Source organism: Myxine glutinosa, chromosome 1 (assembly GCF_964187855.1).
Source record: "Myxine glutinosa chromosome 1, kmMyxGlut1.1, whole genome shotgun sequence".
In the NCBI taxonomy this organism is placed as follows: domain Eukaryota; kingdom Metazoa; phylum Chordata; class Myxini; order Myxiniformes; family Myxinidae; genus Myxine; species Myxine glutinosa.
The window spans coordinates 18,989,206-19,015,875 of NC_136261.1; the positions used below are offsets into that span (position 1 = coordinate 18,989,206).

The 26,670-nt window shown below is 42.8% G+C and overlaps 1 protein-coding gene across 3 annotated transcripts in view; it reads left to right on the plus strand.

The window, feature by feature from the left end:
* Positions 1-26,670, plus strand: part of LOC137421606 (uncharacterized) — a 182,523-nt gene that overhangs the window by 96,064 nt on the left and 59,789 nt on the right. For all 3 annotated transcript variants that reach the window (XM_068107830.2, XM_068107837.2, XM_068107852.2), the window contains 3 exons: positions 867-1,147; positions 20,669-20,892; positions 25,654-26,461. In XM_068107830.2, coding sequence (XP_067963931.2) covers positions 867-1,147; positions 20,669-20,892; positions 25,654-26,461 — 1,313 coding nt within the window. The remainder of the gene's footprint in view (positions 1-866; positions 1,148-20,668; positions 20,893-25,653; positions 26,462-26,670) is intronic.

Sequence of the window (26,670 nt, forward strand, 5' to 3'; positions counted from 1 at the left end):
TAGACACGATCAAGTGCTGTATTCTTCTGTATTTTCTGAGACCCTTGGAAATAATTTTCAGAATGACTTCTAGTGCACAGATTAGTGTGGAATAAAGAGTGAGGGAGGGGGTGGTCTAAATCTGCTGCACCTCTAGCTTTTGTGGCCGGATGTGGCATTGTGTGAATGTACGTGTGGGTTGTCAGAGCACCTACAGCCTAAAGTGCCACCAACAATAAAACTCTATCCAGATGTGAATCTTCAGCTCACGACAATGTAAGCCAACTGGATCCAAGCACACACGCATATGGTACACGGATACTGATTCAAACTTCACACCGTGATCAGGATCCGCCCGAAGAGTGGCACCCGGCCCTGTGCCGAATCTAGCCTGTAGTACCATCCTATTTCTATGTGTGGATTAGCTATGAGATATCACAATATTACCATGCATTGATAGCATTCTTAGCGTGAGCTAGAGAATAGCATAATAATCACAAGCATCGACTGCACAAGTTATCCCATCCTCAATGGTGGCAGCTCTCGGGCAGATCCTGGGATGTTTGCACGTGTTTCGGGGCAACAGGAGATGAAGCCATCTTCTTGGGCAATCCAGGGAAACCTAGGAGGGTTGGCAAGTATGTTTTAGTTTGCAACTGCCCTCCACGACTTGTAAAGGAGCCATGATAGAAGATTTGCGATGAGGAAAGTCTTCACATGAATATTTGTGAATTTGGACAAGGAATGGATTTTAACATGCTAATGTTATCCTGTGGACATATGCAATTCCAGGAGTGAAGGTGATGCAGATACCTTTTATGAATGCAACAGTGCTGCAAGATGTGTTTCTCAATTGTTTCTCACCTGACTTGTACCGATGATAACAGGCAGCGTGAGGTATCACGGCGAGAAGCAGACGAAGAAAAGGAGCGAGTAGCTGCTCAATGGGAGGAAGCTGTCTGCTTGCGAGCACACCCAACTTCGCTGGCAACGCGATGGGAGCTTCCTGCAATTGGTCACTTTCTTTGTCTCGCTCAACAAGAGCTGGGTCTTCCAGAAGTAGCGTATTATGAACTTGAACGGTGCCTCCTCCTTCCACGTGCTTCTCGCTTTCTCGCACATCTTTTCACATCGCTGCTTCTTGCTCCACGAGATAGAGCTGCCTTTGGTGGGTTGGATACATATTATACCGTTGTTCTGTTTATCTTTATCCAATACAGTCGTGGCCAAAAATATTGGCACCCTTGCACTTTTTTCAAATAACCCACAATTTTCTCGAAATATAAGTTTAAATTGACCAAAGTATTTGGTCTCCACAATTCTTTATTTCACTGTTAATATTACAGAACCTTTATGTTTGATTCAGAACTTAATATATCCTTTTAAATCAGAAAATAAAAAGAAATGACATTGACAAAATTAATGACACCCTCGACTTAATATTTGGTAGCACAGCCTTTGGACAAAATAACTGCAGTCAAGCGCTTCCTATCGCCATGAATGAGCTTCCTGCACCTCTATACTGGCAGTTTATCCCACTCTTCTTCTGCAAACTGCTCCAGTTCTCCCAGATTTGAAGGGTGCCTTCTCCCAACTGCTGTTTTCTGATCTCCCCACAGGTGTTCAATGGGATTTAGATCTGGACTCATTGCTGGCCACTTCGGAACAGTCCAGCGTTTTGTCTTGAACCGTTCCTGGGTGCTTCTTGAAATGTGTTCGGGGTCATTGTCCTGCTGAAAGACCCATGACCTTTGATGGAGACCCAGCTTTCTGACACTGGCTTGAACATTCCACTTCAAAATGCCTTGGTAATCTCCTGATTTCATGATGCCATGCACACATTCAAGGCACAAAGTGCCAGAGGCAGCACAGCAACCCCAAAACATCATTGAACCTCCTCCATGTTTGACTGTAGGGAAGGTGTTCTTTTCTTCAAAGGCTTCATTTTGTTTTCTGCAAACATAGAGATGATGTGCTTTACCCTAAAGCTCTAATTTGGTCTCATCTTTCTACAGGACATTCTCTCAGAAGGATTTTGGCTTGTTCAGGTGTGTTTTGGCAAACTCCAGCCGGGCTTTCTTATGTCTCTCTCAGCAGTGGGGTCCTCCTGGGTCTCCTACCATAGAACCCCCTTTCATTGAGTTGGTGACGGATGGTGCGAGTTGAAACTGTCGTACCTTGTGTCTGAAGGTCAGCTTGAATCTGCTTAGCAGTTGATCGAGGTGCTTTCCCCACCATTCTAACAATCCTTCGCTGCAATCTTCGATCAAGTTTTCTCTTGCAGCCACATCCAGGGCGGTTGGCTCCAGTGCCATGGGCCTTAAACTTCCTGATAACATTGCGTACGGTGGACACAGGGCCATCAAGTTCTCTGGAGATGGACTTGTAGCCTTGAGATTGTCCATGCTTGGCTACAATCTTGTGTCTGACCTCCTTTCTTTTCTCCATGCTCATTGCGGTACACACAGTGACACAAAACAGCAGAATGACTCCGTTTCTCGGTTCAAACTGGTTGAATGAGTGATTTGGATATTGCAGGCACCTGCAACTCACCACAAGTGAACTCGATTCCAAAGTAAAGGAGAATCACCTGCTTTAAATCTAATTATTTCAAACTTCTAAAAGGTGCCAACGATATTGTTCGGGCCATTTTAGGATTTCTGTGTGGAATAAGCTAAGATTTAGAGTTTTTTCAGATTTTTTGTTTTGTTCCACTGCAAACCAAAGAAATACATATGTCGATACCGAAAGATTTTTTAATTTCAACAATTTTCTGGAAGAAATGGTGCATTATTTTTAAAAAGTGCAAGGGTGCTAATATCTTTTTGGCCACGACAGTATATTATCATGCATGCATCCCCAACAAGAAAAATAACATCAATAATATATGATTATAGACATAAGATTCCACAAATATCAGTTTGTTTTGTTGACATTTCATGGTGATCATCTCGTCATGAAGTTTAGACATCACGCTACCTTTGCATTTATTACCGGGCAAAGTGAAAAGCGGGGATAAGCAATTTGTTCACTTCTGTCTATCCACAAACATAAGTTTATGATTGAGGAACAACTTCATTTCAATTTAATGTTATATTTTGAACACACATCAGAAACACCATTCAGAAAACAGACCTGCAGTTTAGCAGTATTTTGGCTCTGAATTAGTCCCGATCACGCATGTGCAGAGAGCAGTGAGATAATTTTTTACTGTCTGCCTGACATTCAAACAAAATTGAAAATCATTCCAAACAGGAAACTTACTGTTTTTAGTGATGTCATAAAGGACACAAACAACAGGCAGGGAGATCTAATGTAATGTGTTAAATAAGGTGATGTAGAAGACGCTGCATCAACGGTGGTAAACTGCCGAATTTTTTTTCTCCAACCTTTAAAATGTTTGATTTATTTCAATTGCATTATATATTTGAACACTGTAGAGCACAAATCCTTCTCTTGGCACTTTCAAAACCCATCCGTTTAGCAGTACTTGGACAAAATATTATGGCATTTTGCATCATCTTGACCAATCAAACTTGCTACTTAACAGACCTTGTATCCTTTTTAGCCGCGTCGCAGACGCTGCTAATAGAGCGCCCTCTGCTGTTGTTGTTCTTGTTCTTCTTCTTCTTCTTGTTCTTGCAGAGAAGACAAAACCTCAAAGCTCCACCCATTCTGGGAACCATAGCTCCACCCATTTTGGGAGAGGCTTCATATAAACAAATATCCACCATTTTATTAACTCGCATAGCTTTGAGGCCTGTTTTGTAGGCCCGTGGTGTCTTCCTCTCTCACACAGTTTTATTTCAAATCAAATTCGATATATCATTTCATTTTTCACAGTCGCTAACATAGTTTTAGACTCGGTTGAAAAAAAACGGGAAGAAAATCCGATGAAAGTTGCCCTTTATAGAACGAAATGAATTCTCAAAGGCCTGTAACTTCAAGTCCATTGAGATATATTTTTTTACAATCACGGCATGGTCAGTCATACACCGCCCGAAATAACAGACGGGAAAATGCCGAGATATATTAAAAATTCGTCCATTTGATGACAATCGTCACGATGAAATATTTAATTTATACGTCGTCACAATAATGTGGAGAGAGGAGCATGGCTTCGTTCACGTGTCGCCACACACGGGAAATTGCCGAGATATATTTTTTTAAAATTGCGGCATGGTCAGTCATACACCGCCCGAAATAACAGACGGGAAAATGCCGAGATATATTAAAAATTCGTCGCCACACACGGGAAATTGCCGAGATATATTTTCACTTTGCACAAAAATAACATCAAGTAATCGAATCAATAGGAATGTCCTGTGCCTATAACATCGACGTTATAGGCACAGCTGCATCTAGGCATTGTGTAACATCGACGCGGCTTTTGTTTTAATTAAAACTTTTTGTACTTGTTTTTTCTCAAGACTGCCCAGGCTTAGGTGTTCTGTGAACTCTCTAGTTACAAGGGCATTCATAGACAATTGACAATTACGTGGTATATGAGGTTTGAACTAGGGTTCCATATATCGTGAGCCAGGCGTTCAGACGCTAACGCTAAATTTGCGAATCCTGCTGCCTTTACACTGCAAGCAGTGATCAAGGAACAACTGCATTACACTGATGTATTGTTGGCGAGCTTTTCACTTGCCTCCTCTCCTTTGTTCCCCCGTTCTCCTGTATTGTGTCTGTTGCTCTGTGTCTAACCAACCTCATCCGCTCCAGTCTTTAAAGGTGACAATTTACTGTCATTTTGATTTCCATGTTGATCTGTCGATGTTTGTACTCTTGCTGGAGTTGCCTCTAATGTTATGTGTCTACCTGTTCCCTGCTATCCCATTGTCACCATCGAAACATTTTTTACCTTCTGAAAGTTATCTCTTCAATAGTCCTTGATATGTTATCTCCGTCGTGCGAAGTCCTTTCTGGGCACTTCTGAGCTCCTCACCACATACAAGGCTTTCATCCACAGCTCAATGGAATACTGCTCTCCCCTCTGGGCCGGTGCTCCTGCCTCACACCTAGCTCTGCTTCACGCTGTTGAAACCAAAGCTTTCAGAATCATTGGAATCTCCCGCGATGAAGCTAACTCCGAGGGCATTTCACTCACTCACCGCAGGCAGGTTGGTGGTCTTTCCGTCTTCTACCGACTCCTCTCCGGCCTTGCTCCCCCAGCTCTCTCTGGGCTCTGTCCCCCAAATATTCCTACAGGTCGCACAGGATCTGCCAGCAACCCTCTTATGGTTAAACTGCCAAAATCTAGACTCACTGCTCACCTTCACTCTTTCAATCCTCTTTTCTCCCGCCTCTGGAACAAACTCCCTCACTCTCTTCAATCCCACTTCTCCCTCCAGGTCTTTAAAACAGCTGTTCACCACCATCTCTTATCTTCCCCCATCCAAAACCTTGATCTTTTCTACCCCCCGATAAAACGCCCCAAATCCGCCTCCTTGAATCCCCAGCTTCTTTCCTGGGGTTCCTAGAAGTGTTAATTTGCTTTATACCGTGTACTCCTCTCTCCTCCCCCAGCCCTCCCCCTTCCACAGATCTACCGACGTCCCTGTTCTCTTCTGTTGTTGTGCTTGTGTGCTTCCCTCTCTCTCCTCTTGTCTCCCGCTCCCTTCATTGCATGTTTTTCATGTTCAATGTGTTAGCTTTTACATGAGCCTCGATTCTGTATGCAAGAAAAAAAAAAGTATAAAGAAAAGTATTGTAATTCATTTCACTGTAATTTGACAGCATCACAAGCTGTCACTTGCAGTAACTGTCAAATGCTTCAAACATTGTTGAGTGAAAGAGCAGAGCTATGAGAGCTAGACTACTTTATTTTCTACTTCTGACACAACACATTCCGTCATTGTGGAGTTGGAAGATAATAACGTATTATGGCGTAATAGGAAAGTGAGGGGGAGAAAGGCAGCTCATTAATTGGTGGGATATTGTTGAAACGGTAATTAAGACTGTGAGTGTCGTTTCGCCATCAGGACAAAATCTCTTTCTTTTAACCCCCCCTCAATCCCTCCTTTGCTTCACCGCTTTAAAACATTTGGCCGTTCTTCTGTAACTTGGGGACAGCTTTCACCTGCAATGTAAAATTAAAAGTGCTGCCACAGTAGGGGGGAATTAGGTTCTTATATCATAATATCACCTACGCCAGGCTGAACAGTTTACGTTTTGTATCCCACTGATAGGCCGGATCCAGATCTTCACCCAAAATCCAATCATTTCGTTCTTGTCACACACCAACATGTCTACAAAGTTTCATCCGAATCTGTCCATAACTTTTTGAGATATCCTGTTCACAGACAGACAAATAAACAAACAGGGGTGAAAACAACCTCTGTCCACCTTCGGCGTTCGAGGTATGAAGGCAATTCTATTCTTAATAGGGTGTTACTGTTACAATCTTTTATTAAATGTTGTAGGTATTGCAGTATTCCTCCTTCAGAACAAGTGCACAATCATTGTTGGATTGTAGTCTGCTCCATGACCCTTAGGTGGCACTCTAAGACTTCCCAGCAAGGTTTGACTGCATTTATGTCAGGATCCCAGGCCAGGGAAGGGGGAGGAGCAATAAAGCCAGGGAAGGGGGAGGAGCAATAAAGCCAGGGAAGGGGGAGGAGCAATAAAGCCAGGGAAGGGGGAGGAGCAATAAAGCCAGGGAAGGGGGAGGAGTAATAAAGCCAGGGAAGGGGGAGGAGCAATAAAGCCAGGGAAGGGGGAGGAGCAATAAAGCCAGGGAAGGGGGAGGAGCAATAAAGCCAGGGAAGGGGGAGGAGCAATAAAGCCAGGGAAGGGGGAGGAGAAATAAAGCCAGGGAAGGGGGAGGAGCAATAAAGCCAGGGAAGGGGGAGGAGCAATAAAGCCAGGGAAGGGGGAGGAGCAATAAGCCAGGGAAGGGTAGGAGCAATAAAGTCAGGGAAGGGGGAGGAGCAATAAAGTCAGGGAAGGGGGAGGAGCAATAAAGTCAGGGAAGGGGGAGGAGTGAACAAGCGTCGGGGTGAACAACGTATGTACAAGCTCAAACACAGCAAGAAGAGTTATGAAAGGATAAGAAGGGGAAAGCAGGGATGAAGTATAAATGGAACAAACAATTGAAAGGTGGGTCGAGGGAGAGGCGAGAAAACACAATATCCTGAAAGGAAAGGATGGGCATGGCGAGGGTTAATGAGGTTTCACGAGCTTTGATGAGGGATGACCTGAGGAGTAGGTTTGGAGAAGAGTGACTGAACACACTGAGGAAGTTGGTTGCACTGATGTGAGTGAAAGTGAGCAGTGAGTCTGGATTTTGGGAGTTTCACCAGAAGTGGCTTACTGGCAGATTGTGTGTGCCCTGCAGAAGATTCTCCGTTAAATAACTCCATGCTGTGTTAAAACTCCATGTTAGTGAACCACACTTTTTTATCGAAATTATAATTTCCTTTAATCTGGACCTTGGGGGATTTGCCATTTAGCGGGAATGTTTCTCATCTCCAACTCGGCAAGACGCTCAATACAGCGGACACGTGATCGTAAGAGATAGGGATGGTTTATTAAATCACAAGACCACATAAATGAAGATCTTGTATGAAAGATAGACTTTGATGAATGAATAGATAAATGCACACTTAACTCCAAATAATAGAAACCCAGGGTGTCATGAGCATTCAATCACTCCTACACACAAACTGCACCAGGATTTGCATAGATGGTCCCACAGTGTGGATGCAGCCTATGGTCCTCCTCCATGGCTCCTGAGTGTGGATGCAGCCTATGGTCCTCCTCCATGGCTCCTGAGTGTGGATGCAGCCTATGGTCCTCCTCCATGGCTCCTGAGTGTGGATGCAGCCTATGGTCCTCCTTCATGGCTCATGAGTGTGGATGCAGCCTATCGTCCTCCTCCATGGCTCCTGAGTGTGGATGCAGCCAATGGTCCTCCTCCATGGCTCCTGAGTGTGAATGCAGGCTATGGTCCTCCTCCATGGCTCCTGAGTGTGAGCAGGCAGACAAGGGAGAGCTCTACCAGGCAGACAAGGGAGAGCTCTACCAGGCAGACAAGGGAGAGCTCTACCAGGCAGACAAAGGAGAGCTCTACCAGGTAGACAAGGGAGAGTGTGAGATAAAGAAGAGGTCAGGAGAGAAGATCTCTCCTCCTGCAACAACCCCCACAATCTCAAGGTTACTGATGATGGAAGCACATCAAACGTTGCCCGCAACAGGAAATTCAACAATATTGGCTCCATCCTCCAAATCTCTTGCCACTTCAATATCCTCACCCACACACCTTCCTACCTAGTCCAAGCACTTTGCTGTGCCTGTCAGACTGCTTTCACATATCTCCCCTCCTCCTCCTTTCTTCTCACCTCCCTCTCAACCATCTTCCTCCTCTCTTTCACACATGCCTTTCCCCATCGCTCATGCTTCATCCACCCCAAGCCATGCTTCCCGTGCTGTACTATCCCCATGACCTCCTCCGGTTGCAACCGCTCCTCCATCTCGTCCACCTCTGCTCTTGCATTCCACTTCCGACTTCCCTTCTTCTCTGGGAGAGCATTCTTTACCACTGCATCACTTGAACCCCGCAACATCATGAACTCCCGCACCCTTACCACCTTAAACTCCTCGGTTAATGATGTCAAGGGAAACTGGAGTTTTCCACCCTGACCATAAAAGGTATATATCTATATTATAATAGCCGTAGATGATTCTGTCTGTCTGTCTGTCTGTCTATCTGTTGGGTGTCTGTCCGGGGTGTGGCTTACTCGGTTTGCAGAGTAGCTCCACCCATAGCTCCACCCATTCTGGGAGTGGCTATAAACAAATATCCACCATTTTATTAACTCGCATAGCTTTGAGTCCTGTTTTGTAGGCCCGTGGTGTCTTGCTCTCCCCCAGTTTTATTTCAAATCAAATTCGATAAATCATTTCATTTTTCACAGTCGCTAACATAGTTTTAGACTCGGTTGAAAAAAAACGGGAAGAAAATCCGATGAAAGTTGCCGTTTATAGAACGAAATGAATTCTCAAAGGCCTGTAACTTCAAGGCCATTGAGTCTCTCTCACGCCTTTATCTCCAATCTAACTCACCATATGATTTCATTTTTATCGATGGTTTTACTTTTAGGCTCGGTGTCAGCAATAATTGAGAACAATCCACACACGCGGGAAAATGCAGAGATATATTTTTTAAAATCGCGTCATGGTGTATCATACACCGCCCAACATGACACCGCCGGCAATGTGTCGATATATATTAAAAATTCGCTTTTGCTTTTCCGTTATGATATATTACTATCTATATTATAATAGCCGTAGATGATTCTGTCTGTCTGTCTGTCTGTCTATCTGTTGGGTGTCTGTCCGGGGTGTGGCTTACTCGGTTTGCAGAGTAGCTCCACCCATAGCTCCACCCATTCTGGGAGTGGCTATAAACAAATATCCACCATTTTATTAACTCGCATAGCTTTGAGTCCTGTTTTGTAGGCCCGTGGTGTCTTGCTCTCCCCCAGTTTTATTTCAAATCAAATTCGATAAATCATTTCATTTTTCACAGTCGCTAACATAGTTTTAGACTCGGTTGAAAAAAAACGGGAAGAAAATCCGATGAAAGTTGCCGTTTATAGAACGAAATGAATTCTCAAAGGCCTGTAACTTCAAGGCCATTGAGTCTCTCTCACGCCTTTATCTCCAATCTAACTCACCATATGATTTCATTTTTATCGATGGTTTTACTTTTAGGCTCGGTGTCAGCAATAATTGAGAACAATCCACACACGCGGGAAAATGCAGAGATATATTTTTTAAAATCGCGTCATGGTGTATCATACACCGCCCAACATGACACCGCCGGCAATGTGTCGATATATATTAAAAATTCGCTTTTGCTTTTCCGTTATGATATATTACTATTTCGTTTGATGATAGTCGTCACAAAAACGTCAACAATGATGCCGACATATATTTCTTCGTTTTTATTTCATTCAACATATTAGCCGGAAGTAAAATATGTTTCAGGAAATTACCGAGAGATATTTCTTCGTTTTTTTTATTAGTTATGTGCGCATACACTTTAAATAGGTTTATTTGAAATCTTTAATTTTCCACAAACATTCCACACACGCGGGAAAATGCAGAGATATATTTTTTAAAATCGCGTCATGGTGTATCATACACCGCCCAACATGACACCGACGGCAATGTGTCGATATCTATTTTAAATTCGATATATCATTTCATTTTTCACAGTCGCTAACATAGTTTTAGACTCGGTTGAAAAAAAACGAGAAGAAAATCCGATGAAAGTTGCCGTTTATAGAACGAAATGAATTCTCAAATGCCTGTAACTTCAAGGCCATTGAGTCTCTCTCACGCCTTTATCTCCAATCTAACTCACCATATGATTTCATTTTTATCGATGGTTTTAGAGTCGGTGTCAGCAATAATTGAGAACATTCCACACACGCGGGAAAATGCAGATATATTTTTTAAAATCGCGTCATGGTGTATCATACACCGCCTAACATGACACCGACGGCAACGTGTCGATACATATTAAAAATTCGATATATCATTTCATTTTTCACAGTCGCTAACATAGTTTTCGACTCGGTTGAAAAAAAACGGGAAGGAAATCCAATGAAAGTTGCCGTTTATAGAACGAAATGAATTCTCAAACGCCTGTAACTTCAACTTCAAGGCCATTGAGTCTCTCTCACGCCTTTATCTCCAATCTAACTCACCATATGATTTCATTTTTATCGATGGTTTTGGACTCGGTGTCAGCAATAATTGAGAACATTCCACACACGCGGGAAAATGCAGAGATATATTTTTAAAAATCGCGTCATGGTGTATCATACACCGCCCAACATGACACCGACGGCAACGTGTCGATATATATTAAAAATTCGCTTTTGCTTTTCCGTTAAGATATATTACTTTTTCGTTTGATGACAGTCGTCACAAAAACGTCAACAATGATGCCGACATATATTTCTTCGTTTTTATTTAATTCAACATTATTAGCCGGAAGTAAAATATGTTTCAGGAAATTACCGAGAGATATTTCTTCGTTTTTTAAAATTAGTTATGTGCGAATACACTTTAAATAGGTTTATTTGAAATCTTTAATTTTCCACAATATAATTTACTTGCCATTTATCATTTGATGATTACGAGACAAATTGCTCTTGAGGATCGTGACAATTCATGCGCTGCGTGGAAACTTCTATTTCCAAAATGAATGAGACGATCGATGAAGAACGCAGACTTGAACAGGATGCAGCAAGAAAACGAATGAGACGGGCGAACGAGTCCATCGACGAACGTCAATGCAAACTTGCGGGGTCACCCGTGGGAATCCCACGGGCATGGATGTGTGTGACATTTCGACATATTGAGTTAGATGCTGCACATTCATTTTTACAAAATGGTTACTGGCAAGTCATCAGATCCAGAAATGGTGTAAAAACCACCGTTTAGAGGCCATTTTTCCCCGCAAAGCGGGGGTTGGCCTTTTCGGGGACCGTGGTAGTTGTTGTTTTTTTGTCCCCTTTTTGAAGCAATGTTTTACGGCCGGATGCCCTTCCTGACGCCAACCCTTTTTGCCGCCTTCAACGACAAACAGGGAATTACCAGTGAACTGGTACTCAATTAGCCGACCTCGGAAGGATGACAGGCTGAGTCAACCCCCCTGGCATTAATTCGGCGATCGACCGAGATTCGAACCCAGGATCCTAAGCCGGCACCCTAGCCGCTAGCCCAACACCAGAAATGGTGTCATGAACACAATTTATTTACGCACAAGCACAAAAGCAAGACGGGCCGATTTCCGATTCCGACGGGCCGACGGGCGAGACGGGCCGATTTCCGATTCCGACGGGCCGATTTGGAGCAAGAAAAAGAACGAGACGGGAGAAAAAGGAGAGAAACGAGACGGGGAAAGCCGATTGGAGAGGCGAGTGAGGCGCGATTGGAGAGGAGTGTGAGGCGCGATTGGAGAGGAGTGTGAGGCACGATTGGAGAGGAGTGTGAGGCGTGATTGGAGAGGAGTGTGAGGCACGATTGGAGAGGAGTGATTGGAGGGGAGTGTGAGGCACGATTGGAGAGGAGTGTGAGGCACGATTGGAGAGGAGTGTGAGGCGCGATTGGAGAGGAGTGTGAGGCGCGATTGGAGAGGAGTGTGAGGCGCGATTGGAGAGGCGTGTGAAGGATTGCAGAGGAGAGGAGTGTGAGGGATTGGAGAGGTGAGGGATTGGAAAGGAGAGGGATGTGAGGGTTTGGAGAGGAGAGGAGTGCTAGGTGGAGAGAGGAGAGTGTCAGGTGGAGACAGGAGAGTGTCAGGTGGAGACAGGAGAGTGTCAGGTGGAGAGGAGTGAGGGGTCACATATTATGTGAAATAACTAAATTCACACCATTTCTGGATCTGATGACTTGCCAGTAACCATTTTGTAAAAATGAATGTGCAGCATATAACTCAATATGTCGAAATGTCACACACATCCATGCCCGTGGGATTCCCACGGGTGACCCCGCTAGTGGTAAAATGTTGTGTCAATTGGACTAACGTTTGCCGAGAAAAAGAGTTTGAAAAATACAGACACGCACGTACACCACACATACGCAACCAAATGCCTAACCCTTCTTTTCGCTTCGCGAGCGCAAGGTAAAAATATGAGGGAAAGAAGAAGTAAGCGCACGCATGCACACACACACACACTCTTTCTCTCTCTTTCTCATTTTTTCTCTTTTTTTCTCTCTCTCTCTTGCTGTTGTCATTGCTGGATAACAATGGAAAAAGCACACAACTCAACTAGCGGGGTCACCCGTGGGAATCCCACGGGCATGGATGTGTGTGACATTTCGACATATTGAGTTATATGCTGCACATTCATTTTTACAAAATGGTTACTGGCAAGTCATCAGATCCAGAAATGGTGTGATGAACACAATTTATTTATTTCACATAATATGTGACCCCTCACTCCTCTCCACCTGACACTCTCCTGTCTCCACCTGACACTCTCCTGTCTCCACCTGACACTCTCCTCTCTCCACCTAGCACTCCTCTCCTCTCCAAACCCTCACATCCCTCTCCTTTCCAATCCCTCACCTCTCCAATCCCTCACACTCCTCTCCTCTCCAATCCTTCACACGCCTCTCCAATCGCGCCTCACACTCCTCTCCAATCGCGCCTCACACTCCTCTCCAATCGCGCCTCACACTCCTCTCCAATCGTGCCTCACACTCCTCTCCAATCGTGCCTCACACTCCCCTCCAATCACTCCTCTCCAATCGTGCCTCACACTCCTCTCCAATCACACCTCACACTCCTCTCCAATCATGCCTCACACTCCTCTCCAATCGCGCCTCACACTCCTCTCCAATCGCGCCTCACTCGCCTCTCCAATCGGCTTTCCCCGTCTCGTTTCTCTCCTTTTTCTCCCGTCTCGTTCTTTTTCTTGCTCCAAATCGGCCCGTCGGAATCGGAAATCGGCCCGTCTCGCCCGTCGGCCCGTCGGAATCGGAAATCGGCCCGTCTTGCTTTTGTGCTTGTGCGTAAATAAATTGTGTTCATGACACCATTTCTGGTGTTGGGCTAGCGGCTAGGGTGCCGGCTTAGGATCCTGGGTTCGAATCTCGGTCGATCGCCGAATTAATGCCAGGGGGGTTGACTCAGCCTGTCATCCTTCCGAGGTCGGCTAATTGAGTACCAGTTCACTGGTAATTCCCTGTTTGTCGTTGAAGGCGGCAAAAAGGGTTGGCGTCAGGAAGGGCATCCGGCCGTAAAACATTGCTTCAAAAAGGGGACAAAAAAACAACAACTACCACGGTCCCCGAAAAGGCCAACCCCCGCTTTGCGGGGAAAAATGGCCTCTAAACGGTGGTTTTTACACCATTTCTGGATCTGATGACTTGCCAGTAACCATTTTGTAAAAATGAATGTGCAGCATCTAACTCAATATGTCGAAATGTCACACACATCCATGCCCGTGGGATTCCCACGGGTGACCCCGCAAGTTTGCATTGACGTTCGTCGATGGACTCGTTCGCCCGTCTCATTCGTTTTCTTGCTGCATCCTGTTCAAGTCTGCGTTCTTCATCGATCGTCTCATTCATTTTGGAAATAGAAGTTTCCACGCAGCGCATGAATTGTCACGATCCTCAAGAGCAATTTGTCTCGTAATCATCAAATGATAAATGGCAAGTAAATTATATTGTGGAAAATTAAAGATTTCAAATAAACCTATTTAAAGTGTATTCGCACATAACTAATTTTAAAAAACGAAGAAATATCTCTCGGTAATTTCCTGAAACATATTTTACTTCCGGCTAATAATGTTGAATTAAATAAAAACGAAGAAATATATGTCGGCATCATTGTTGACGTTTTTGTGACGACTGTCATCAAACGAAAAAGTAATATATCTTAACGGAAAAGCAAAAGCGAATTTTTAATATATATCGACACGTTGCCGTCGGTGTCATGTTGGGCGGTGTATGATACACCATGACGCGATTTTTAAAAATATATCTCTGCATTTTCCCGCGTGTGTGGAATGTTCTCAATTATTGCTGACACCGAGTCCAAAACCATCGATAAAAATGAAATCATATGGTGAGTTAGATTGGAGATAAAGGCGTGAGAGAGACTCAATGGCCTTGAAGTTGAAGTTACAGGCGTTTGAGAATTCATTTCGTTCTATAAACGGCAACTTTCATTGGATTTCCTTCCCGTTTTTTTTCAACCGAGTCGAAAACTATGTTAGCGACTGTGAAAAATGAAATGATATATCGAATTTTTAATATGTATCGACACGTTGCCGTCGGTGTCATGTTAGGCGGTGTATGATACACCATGACGCGATTTTAAAAAATATATCTGCATTTTCCCGCGTGTGTGGAATGTTCTCAATTATTGCTGACACCGACTCTAAAACCATCGATAAAAATGAAATCATATGGTGAGTTAGATTGGAGATAAAGGCGTGAGAGAGACTCAATGGCCTTGAAGTTACAGGCATTTGAGAATTCATTTCGTTCTATAAACGGCAACTTTCATCGGATTTTCTTCTCGTTTTTTTTCAACCGAGTCTAAAACTATGTTAGCGACTGTGAAAAATGAAATGATATATCGAATTTAAAATAGATATCGACACATTGCCGTCGGTGTCATGTTGGGCGGTGTATGATACACCATGACGCGATTTTAAAAAATATATCTCTGCATTTTCCCGCGTGTGTGGAATGTTTGTGGAAAATTAAAGATTTCAAATAAACCTATTTAAAGTGTATGCGCACATAACTAATAAAAAAAACGAAGAAATATCTCTCGGTAATTTCCTGAAACATATTTTACTTCCGGCTAATATGTTGAATGAAATAAAAACGAAGAAATATATGTCGGCATCATTGTTGACGTTTTTGTGACGACTATCATCAAACGAAATAGTAATATATCATAACGGAAAAGCAAAAGCGAATTTTTAATATATATCGACACATTGCCGGCGGTGTCATGTTGGGCGGTGTATGATACACCATGACGCGATTTTAAAAAATATATCTCTGCATTTTCCCGCGTGTGTGGATTGTTCTCAATTATTGCTGACACCGAGCCTAAAAGTAAAACCATCGATAAAAATGAAATCATATGGTGAGTTAGATTGGAGATAAAGGCGTGAGAGAGACTCAATGGCCTTGAAGTTACAGGCCTTTGAGAATTCATTTCGTTCTATAAACGGCAACTTTCATCGGATTTTCTTCCCGTTTTTTTTCAACCGAGTCTAAAACTATGTTAGCGACTGTGAAAAATGAAATGATTTATCGAATTTGATTTGAAATAAAACTGGGGGAGAGCAAGACACCACGGGCCTACAAAACAGGACTCAAAGCTATGCGAGTTAATAAAATGGTGGATATTTGTTTATAGCCACTCCCAGAATGGGTGGAGCTATGGGTGGAGCTACTCTGCAAACCGAGTAAGCCACACCCCGGACAGACACCCAACAGATAGACAGACAGACAGACAGACAGAATCATCTACGGCTATTATAATATAGATATGTCGAAATGTCACACACATCCATGCCCGTGGGATTCCCACGGGTGACCCCGCTAGTATATATATATACACCGTTGTCTCTCTGTGTCTGTCTGTCTGCCTTTGTTGCACATCCACGGCTACATCATTTAAGTTACAAACTTCAAACTCGGGGTACAAATACTACTTTGTGGGGCGTAACATAGGATATTACAATTACCTTTTTTACCTGTGCAACGCAGACGTAAAAGCACTCTTCTCCTTCCCTCCTCCTTCTTCCCCTCCCTCCTCCTTCTTCCCCTCCCTCCTTCTTCCCCTCTCTCCTTCTCCTCCCTCCTCCTTCTTCCCCTCCCCTCTTTCCTTCTCCTCCCTCCTCCTTCTTCCCCTCCCCTCTCTCCTTCCCCTCCCTCCTCCTTCTTCCCCTCCCTCCTCCTTCTTCCCCTCCCCTCTCTCATTCCCCTCCCTCCTCCTTCTTCCCCTCACTCCTCCTTCTTCCCCTTCCCTCCTTCTTCCCCTCCCCTCTCTCCTTCCACTCCACCCCTCCCCTGCCCCTCACTTCCTCCCCACACCTTTCTAGCAGTAAGGGACGTGATAAATAAATTGGCCCGTCAGCGAAGCGACATGTAGTCCCTTCTCGTATGTATGTGTGTATATATATTGTTTTTTTTAACCAACTTTGGGTACACCCTTTATTGTGGTTCACTCGTTCTCCAAAATGAATTGCAAGGGCATCAGGAACCTTGTTTTTGCATGTGTGTACTGCACACGTACTTTTGTTGGACTTGGAGAATGTGGAAAGTACTCATTCTATTGCAAATATTTAAAATTATAATGAAATTCCATTCTCACATACATACAAAGGTCATGATCAAATCGGCTACAAAGTCTGAGCATCACTCGACTCCATGTGCAGTCATACATCACTAAAGAGGAATTGTATCATATAATTGCACCATAGTGCACACCACAGTACTATCTTACAGATGGTAAACATTTTGATGCAATCATTTATCTTTTCATCCTATCATCGAATGAAATGGTTCATCCTTTTGCAATGTTTGCGAATTGCACATTACAGTTACAAGGTAGTACAATGCAATGAAGGCGCAGGTAAAGGCCAATTGACTCATTATGCCTTATACCACCCACTGCTGACAGTGCTAATTATACAGATATCCATGTACAAGTGTAACTGATACACAAGGGATGACAGGATCATCCTGAAATTGCATACACGCCTCTAAACTGTCTAGTGTGAGTTTGATTCCTCTTCCGACTGCTGTCACCCCGATGCTTTGCAGGCAACGCAATTATGCAATAATGTGTACTTTATTTAAAAGGGGGAAATTAAGCATGCTGTCCTCTCTACTGGCATTTACTTGTAGACTTTAACCCTTGGATGCAGTGATTGGGCCTCAGAGGCCCACAAGGTTTTTTTTGTTGCAAAAACTATGCTGTACAATTATTTTTGGGAATGAGCCTCATTTTCACCGACTTTCATGTTGTTACACAAAATTCAGTGACATTAAAAAAATTTTAAATTCAGGCTCGTGGGAAAATCTTCATTCTTCACTTATAACCCGAAAATCGACACGAATGCAGGCCTGGGGCCTTTGAGGCTCCGCATAAATGTTGTTTTACTACTATGTTATATCGTTATTTTCTTGATATGAGCCTCATTATATGCTCCGATAACCTGGTTACAAATAATTCAGTGACAAAAATATGAAAATTAAAAAACTTTACACGAATACATTTGTGGGGCCTCCGAGGCCCAATGGCTGCATAGGTGTAGGATTTTTGACATTTGTGGACATATACATTCTAAATACAAGGATTAGTGAATCATATTTTTTGAGCAAATACTCCTCCATAAGCCTCAACCTTTTAGAGAAAAAAAAGTTGAAAAACCAAGAACAAAAAAATGTTTTTGCAAAAATTAAAATAATAAAAGATTCATTACTTGTATGGGATTCTTCCAACTAATAGGATTAATGATTTACATTTTCTGAGCAAATACACACCCATGAGCATCGACTTCGATTGAAAAAGGATATGAAAGAAAAAATATCCATAAAAAAAACAAAAAACAAAAACACATTACACAAATACATCCGTTGGGCCTCCTAGGCCCAATGGCTGCGTAAATGTAGGATTTTTGACGCCTGCATCTAAGAGTTAAAGATGTAGCTGTCAAAAACAGAGTAGGCCATTGTAAGCTCATGCCCAAGACAAATTTTAAACCTGTTCCCTGGTTGAAGGTTGCTGCAGCAGCACCCTGCGATGGATTCCAGGTATACAGTCAAGTGAAAAAGTAAGCGCACCCCATGGAAAGTTTTGACTTTTTCAACATATTTCAACATACAGCTATTTGATCTTCATTTCAACAATATTGATAGATAAAGGTGATATAATATAACAAATATCATGAAACATTTACATTTTGTCATCCATTGTATAATTTAAATAAACATAAATGCAAATCCCGCATGTGGAAAAAGTAAATACACCCCATGAAAGGTTTTTTTAAAATCTTTTTAACATATGTGGACATATCAATATTTGATCTTCATTTAAACAGTATCTATAGATAAAGGTGATCTAATTGAACAAAAAACAATTAAGAATTGACTTTGCAATAATTTATTCAACAAGAGAATGTTGCACAGCATGCACAATTGCATGCACATCTCGTTTCAATTCCCCCCACAACATCTCGATGGGATTTAGATCCGGGCTTTGACTTGGCCATTCCAGAACCCTCCATTTCTTTCTTTTCAGCCATTCCTTGGTGGATTTACTGGTATGTTTAGGGTCATTGTCATGTTGCAAGGTCCACCTTCGGTTGAGCTTCAACTTTCCGACAGATGGCCTCACATTATCCTCAAGCACCCTCTGGTACAATGAAGAATTCATAGTGGATTCTATGATCGTGAGCTGCCCAGGCCCTGATGCAGCAAAGCTGCCCCAAACCATAATATTTCCACCACCATGCTTTACAGTTGGTATCAGGTTCTTGTCGTCAAATGCTGTGTTTGGTTTTCGCCAAACATGTCTTCTGGTACTGTGGCCAAATAGCTCTACCTTTGACTCATCTGTCAAGAGCACATTGTTCCAGAAGTGCTGGTGTGCTGGTGGAAGTGCTGGTGGAAGTGCCTAGGTGTTCATTGGCAAACTTTATCTTGCCCTGATGTTCTTTCTGGACATCAAAGGTTTCCTCCTGGCACAGCTCACATGTAGATCAAATTTGTGCAGCCTCTTTATAATGGTGGACTTGTGCACTTTGACATCTACAGTGGCAAGAGCTACCTGTAGGTCCCGTGATGACATTCTGGGGGTTCTTAGAGACTTCTTTCAGCATCCTGCGGTCTGGTCTCGGGCTGAACTTGCCGGGGCAGCCTGGCCTGAACAAGTTGGCAGTTGTTTGGAATCTTCTCCACTTGTCGATGATCTTCCGGACAGTCGAATGATTGATTTCAGATTGTTTGGAGATCTTTTTAAATCCTTTCCCAGACTTGTAGGCATCTATAACCTTCTTTCTGAAGGCCACAGAGAGCTCTTTTAATCTAGGCATGGTGACGCCGCACACTTCAACAACAAAGAGCAAACCAAACTAAATGTCTGAGGTTTAAATAACCGGTTCCTCCAAGATCCTCTCTAATGATGTTCTAATCATTTGCACCTGAGCTGGTGCACCTGATTCTAATTTTAGGTATTTGAAGTAGTGATAAATGTAGGGGTGTACTTACTTTTTCCACATGCGAAATTTGCATTTATGTTTATTTAAATTATACAATGGACTACAAAATGTAAATGTTTCATGATGTTTGTTATATTATATCACCTTTATCTATCAATATTGTTGAAATGAAGATCAAATAGCTATATGTTGAAATATGTTGATAAAAGTCAAAACTTTACATGGGGTTGTGCTTCCTTTTTCACGTGACTGTATATTCTCAGCTGTGGAAACTTTCGCAATCTGTTATGGTTGTGCATGATGCCCCTATCCTACGCTCCCAAACCAAGAGGAGTATGGAAAATACAATAGCAACAACTAATGCACAAATCACTTGTATAATCTTTTCAAAATCTGAGGACAAATTTTGGAATCTTTACTGCAAGTGCATTACCTAAATTCTGGTGTCACGGCACCTGGATCTACCCACATCTGAACGTGATGTCTGAAATGCTTCGTCTTCTGCTGGCACTGCACTGCAATATTTATAGTTATGTTGGTCCGATTGGACATCAAATCCAGTCGAGATGACTCGTGAGTGGTAAGCACCTGACAGTACTTTATTATATTCTGCTCATCACAGTTTTTATTATTCAGAAGCTAACTGGGTGGGAGGAAAGGTGAGGAGGTGCGTTTGACGACCTTTTGTTGATGCTTTGCATTCGATTATATGCATCATGATCTCCAAAAGTTTTTGGCATTTGAATATTGGTGTAATTCCTTATTTTCTCTTGTTTATTAAATTTGTTTCAACTGTTGATTGCCCTTTTCATTAACTTATATTCACCTATTCCACAAACCTTACCAATAACAAGCAATTAACACATTATCTGAGATATAACAACGGTGTTAATTAAAACAATTTTTTTTAAAAAAGATAAAGATTTCTTCTCTGATTGCATCACTACCACTCTACCCTGCCCCAGCTCTTGGTCGTTGTCCACCAATGCCGTACAAAGTATGGGAGCGGAGGTTACGATGCAAGGTACGTTCCTGGTGGGATGAGGTGGGCAGTGCCCCTTGTCCTGCTGTCGCTGCTGATAAGCTGGGACTCGACTCAAAATTCTTCCTGGTTTTAGGAGAGAGAAGCCCATTGGAGGAGAAACCATTTCATGACCTACCCTTCCTGCAACGTCTTTGGCTGCTTAAGGTGTGCAGATAAATTTGTATTTGAATTAATGTGATTTTATCATCCAAGACTGCTCGAGGGGAAAGTATTGGGATATATTCTCCTTTTGCACCTACCATGCGCAAAATACAAATCAAACTAAAACGGCACTCGTTAGACCTGCCATCTCTGCCAGGCTGAACAGTTTACAGTTTGTATCCTACTGATGCATCCGGATCTGTGTCAAAATCGAATCTGCTTGTTCTTGTCACCTAACCAACTCGTCCACCTAGTTTTGTGATAACAAGTCTACAACTGTTTGAAATATCATCCGAAACTGTATATTGTTTTCGGACTCATCTCTCAATGGTGAAGAATCACTTACACAATAAAACAAGACTGAAAGTCGAACGGCGGCCTTGCTGGGCTTGTTTGATAGTTGAAGAGGATAGTATGACCTGGGTGGGGATTCCAGTTAGCAAATAATGTCAGTGTTAAATGTTTTGAAGTACTCTAAGTCTCTAAGGTCTGTTACCAGGAAGTAAAGAGATTGCATTGAGGCACTGGTTTATTCTATGTTTCGAGTCAACAATGTACCAACCGTACACCGCTTCAATCCAGTAACTTTGCAGTCACAACAAAGGGATTGCAGTGTTGTAATTATATTTACTTTATTATTATTATTAACTTTATTATTATTATTATTATTATTATGAAAACGATACTACTGTAGTAAAACATCTGGGCTAATTTGTCTGTAGCGGCTTGAAGGTGAGGCATGAAGCCGAAGGCCTATACGTACTGTGTCGTTCAAAGACTCGTAATGCCGAGATGCTTTTGATATTTGCTGATCATTTTAACAATCGGTTTGTTTGTGTTTCACACTGAATGAAAAATATAAAGCTAGAGCATGGTGATTGTGATATATGACAGGTTCGACGATATGTTTGGCCTGAACGGCATATTAATCAAAATGGCGATGTGTGGAGTCGTACACCAAAATGATATCACAGATGTAATCACATAACGTCGCTCCTGTCTTGTGACCGGACCTCAGCTCTGATTGGTATATGTTTGTGAGGGACATACAGTGCATTCAGAAAGTATTCAGACCCCTTCACTTTTTTCACATTTTGTTGTGTTGCAGCCTTATGCTGAAATCGTTTAAATTCATTTTTTCCCTCATCAATCAACACTCAATACCCCATAATGACAAAGAGAAAACAGGATTTAAAAAAGTTTTGCAAATTTATTAAAAAGAAAAAACTGAAATATCACATTGACATAAGTATTCAGACCCTTTGGTATGACACTTGAAATTTAGCTCAGGTGCCTCCCATTTGTCTTCATCATCTTTGAGATGTTTCCACACCTTGACTGGAGTCGACCTGTGGTAAATTCAATTGATTGGACATGATTTGGAAAGGCACACACCTGTCTATATAAGGTCTCACAGCTGACAATGCACATCAGAGCAAAAACCAAGCCATGAGGTCGAAGGAACTGCCTGCAGAGCTCAGAGACAGGATTGTCGAGGCACAGATCTGGGTAAGCCTACAAAAAAATCTCTGCTGCATTGAAGGTTCCCAAGAGCACAGTGGCCTCCATAGTTCTTAAATGGAAGAAGTTTGGAACACCCAGGAATCTTCCTAGAGCTGGCCGCCCGGCCAAACTGAGCAATCGGGGGAGAAGGGCCTTGGTAAGAGAGGTGACCAAGAACCCGATGGTCACTCTGGCTGAGCTCCAGAGATCCTGTGTGGAGATGGGAGAAACTTCCAGAAGGACAACTATCACTGCAACACTCCACCGATCTGGGCGTTATGGCAGAGTGGCCAGACGGAAGCCAAACAGTTCAATCTTGGTTTCATCAGACCACAGAATCTTGTTTCTCACAGTCTCTGAGTCCTTTAGGTGCTTTTTTGCAAACTCCAAGCGGGCTTTCATGTGTCTTTCACTGAGGAGAGGCTTCCGTCTGGCCACTCGGCCATAAAGCCCAGATCGGTGGAGTGTTGCAGTGATGGATGTCCTTCTGGAAGTTTCTCCCATCTCCACACAGAATCTCTGGAGCTCAGCCAGAGTGACCATCGGGTTCTCGGTCCTCTCTTACCAAGGCCCTTCTCCCCCGATTACTCAGTTTGGCCGGGTGGCCAGCTCGAGGGAGATTCCTGGTTGTTCCAAACTTCTTCCATTTAAGAATTATGGAGGCCACTGTACTCTTGGGAACCTTCAATGCAGCAGAGATTTTTTTGTAGGTTTCCCCAGATCTGTGCCTCGACACAATCCTGTCTCTGAGCTCTGCAGGCAGTTCCTTCGACCTCATGGCTTGGTTTTTGCTCTGATATGCATTATCAGCTGTGAGACCTTATATAGACAGGTGTGTGCCTTTCCAAATCATGTCCAATCAATTGAATTTACCACAGGTGGACTCCAATCAAGGTGTAGAAACATCTCAAAGATGATCAAGAGAGATGGGAGGCACCTGAGCTAAATTTCAAGTGTCATAGCAAAGGGTCTGAATACTTATGTAAGTAAATGTGATATTTCAGTTTTTTCTTTTTAATAAATTCGCAAAACTTTCTAAAATCCTGTTTTCTCTCTGTCATTATGGGGTATTGAGTGTAGATTGATGAGGGAAAAAATGAATTTAAACGATTTCAGCATAAGGCTGCAACATAACAAAATGTGAAAAAGTGAAGGGGTCTGAATACTTTCTGATTGCACTGTACATACATATGGACAGACAAACATTGTTCTAGACAGCTTTGTCCTATGGGCTACGCCGTAAAAAAATTCGTATCCAGATTCGGATCTTCACCAAAATCGAATCTATTTGTCCCTGTCACACACCCAACCAGTCCACCAAGTTTCATCCGAAGCCGTCCATAACTTTTTGAGAAATCCTGTTCATGGACAAACAAACAAACACAAACAGACAGGAGTGAAAACATAACCTCTGGCTACCTTTTTTTTTTTTTTATGTTGAAGGCTCCAGTCACAGACTATGTAGTCTTCATCGAGGCCAGGCCTTAAATATAAGAGCTGCATTGATGGAAAAGTGAAGAAAGAGAGAATAGTCTAAGAGTTTTCGAGGAAGTGAAAAAATCTGATTTTTGGAAAGGGGAAGGTCGTAAGTGTTTGGAAATACATGGGAAAGTAAAGAGTTCCATAGCTTGTTGGCAGTGGTGGGGAAGAAACAAACATCATAACGGCCCACCCTTGGCAATGCAAACCCACTAACGACAATGGCCACACAATAATCATGAGATGTAGTGGCTTGTCAAGTATTCCGTGGTCTCGCTTATGGTGGAGGCATACAAGCAGCAAGTTCTTGGGAGCAGAAACTGAAGAAATGTCTGTGGCAAAGACAAAGCGAGCCAACCTTGCGGTGTAATTCGAGCGGGTCGAGTTTTGAGGTCAGATTGGGAGAGTTGATAAGTCGGATTACTTTGGATTCAGTTCCGTCCAGTAAGTATGTGGATCTAGAACCTCCCCAGATGTGAGAGCAGCACTCTATACAAGGACGAATCAATCCTTTAAATAGTTGAAACAACTGTTGAGAGGAGAAGATTCTTCGACATCTGAATAGGACTCCCAGTTTCTTCGAGACAGACTTAGCTATTTGTGTAATGTGTGGATTCCAGGATAAATTTGATGTTAGGGTAATACCTAGTAGGTTTATTGAATCACATGGTGTAATTGTGGAGCTTTCAAAGGGGTTGAGAGGAGCTTTAGAGAGAGAGATGGTAAGAAGTTGAGTTTTAGAAACATTAAACTTAACCTGGTTACATTTGCCCCACTGGGAAATCTTGTCCAAATCCGAATTTAAAGTGGTGACTGATCAAATGAGATATAGATCGAGAGAGGAAAGATGGGGCAGATGGGAAAAACATGGAGGAATGTAATTATAGAGTCATCAGCATACGAGTGCATTTGGTTATTTGTAGAATAAAGAAGGTCATTGATAAAAATAAGGAAGAGTGTTGGAGACAGGACAGAACCCTGAGGGACACCGCTGTTGATAAGGAAGGAGGAAGATATTGAACCATCACCAATTACGAAGATAGAGTGGTCAGAGAGAAAGCTTTATATGAGAGAGCAGAGTGAAGGAGGAAAGCCGAAAGATTGAAGCTTGGATATCAGATCCCGATGCCAAACTCTGTCGAAGGCTTTTGAGATATCAAGGCCTGCAGCAAAGGATTCCCCAAAGTCTCTCAGAGAAGAGGCCCAGACATTCGTAATGTAAGAAAGGATATCAACGGTAGATCTTGCCTTGCAAAAGCCGTATTGATGGTCAGGTAGAAGACTGAGATTCAAGATGCTTGAGGAAATGGGAATTGAGAAGCCTTTAAAGACTTTGGAAACAGTAGAATTCAGAGCAATAGGACGGTAGTTGGAAGGGTTTGAACGTTCACCCTTCTTTTTAATGGGCTGTACTAAGGCATGCTTCCAGGAAAGAGGAAAAGTTTGGGTTTTTTAAACAAAAGCGAAACGAACGAGCAAGCACGGGAGCAAGTTATCCGCTCACCCCCTCCCCCCACCTCTCCCTCTTCTCCAAGAATGCTAGATGATTTACATTATAGTGTATTTTTAAACTTCTGGCCACCAATCGTTTGACTGTTTGCCATTCCTTGTTTGTCATGTTTTTTGGGGGTAGCATTGGTTGGGGGAGGATGAGGAAGGAGCAGGCCCTTCTTGTTATTCAGACATAAAAAGTACTTGATCAGGGTGAAGAAGCTCATTAAAATATTTGTGATTTGCAGCCTCCCTCTTCTTTTCTTTTATTCTTCTTCTCTTTCATTGCAGGGACTATGTGACCACATTTATGCCACTGAAGCTGCTGTTCAGTCAGCTGTGCTTTCCTGGCCCATCCATGAGTGCCGTGAAGTTGTGCTTGGCTATGATTCCTGCTCTCGCTCATACCTCCACTTCCCGCAGTTTTGTGGTGCAGATCTGCGTGTGTATAGGCAGGAACCTCTGGGTCCTCCTTCAGTTCCTGGGCCGGCAGTCTTTGTGCAACAATTTTCTTGTCATACCAATGTCTCAATCTCAAGACGTGCTCGGTTGAAGCGACGAGGTTTAAGTCATAGTCGTTGTCGAGCCCGGGCAAGATCTAAAATGAGAAGAAACCGACGCTACAGCAGTTTTGCAGGGATTCATCATGGCTCTTCTCCTTCTTCATCGTCGCTTCCTACTTTGTTGCGTACTTCTCTGCCTAGTTCTACCTGTTCCACTGTCTTCACTACTACTTCATCTTCTTCCTCACCATCATGTAAGCTTAGGTCTCAGAGTTCTACCTTATTTGAAAGTACAGAAGATCCTATGAGAGGCAACCAAATGACCTTGGGAGTGGAAAGAGAGGCTTTGCGTAGTAGAGAAGAATTAGGAGAAGCCACTGACTTCCGTATATTCAATGGACATTCTGAAGAAGGATTTCCAGTTAACATGCGGCGGGAACAAGGTGACTGTGCAGTATTGGGACAAGAAGGCAGAGAAGAAAGTGAAGTCATGCAGAATACAAGGAAGAAACAAAAGGAGGAACTGACCAAAGAAGGGATGAAGGAAATACAGCAAACTTGGAGATGGAGAAAGAAGAATGAGATTTGCACAAAAGGTGATATCTTATCTCCTTTTTCACTGTATTACTTCCTTGTTACGATAAACAATTCTGTTGTAAACAAGTTGTTGATATTTTTATACAGCAGTCTGGGCTAATGGAGGAGCTATAAACAAGAGAGGGCAGCAGGGTCATAGACTGACAAAGGATCGATCAAAGGGGAACAGGCAGACAAAGAAACACATGGACACATCACAGATAAGTAC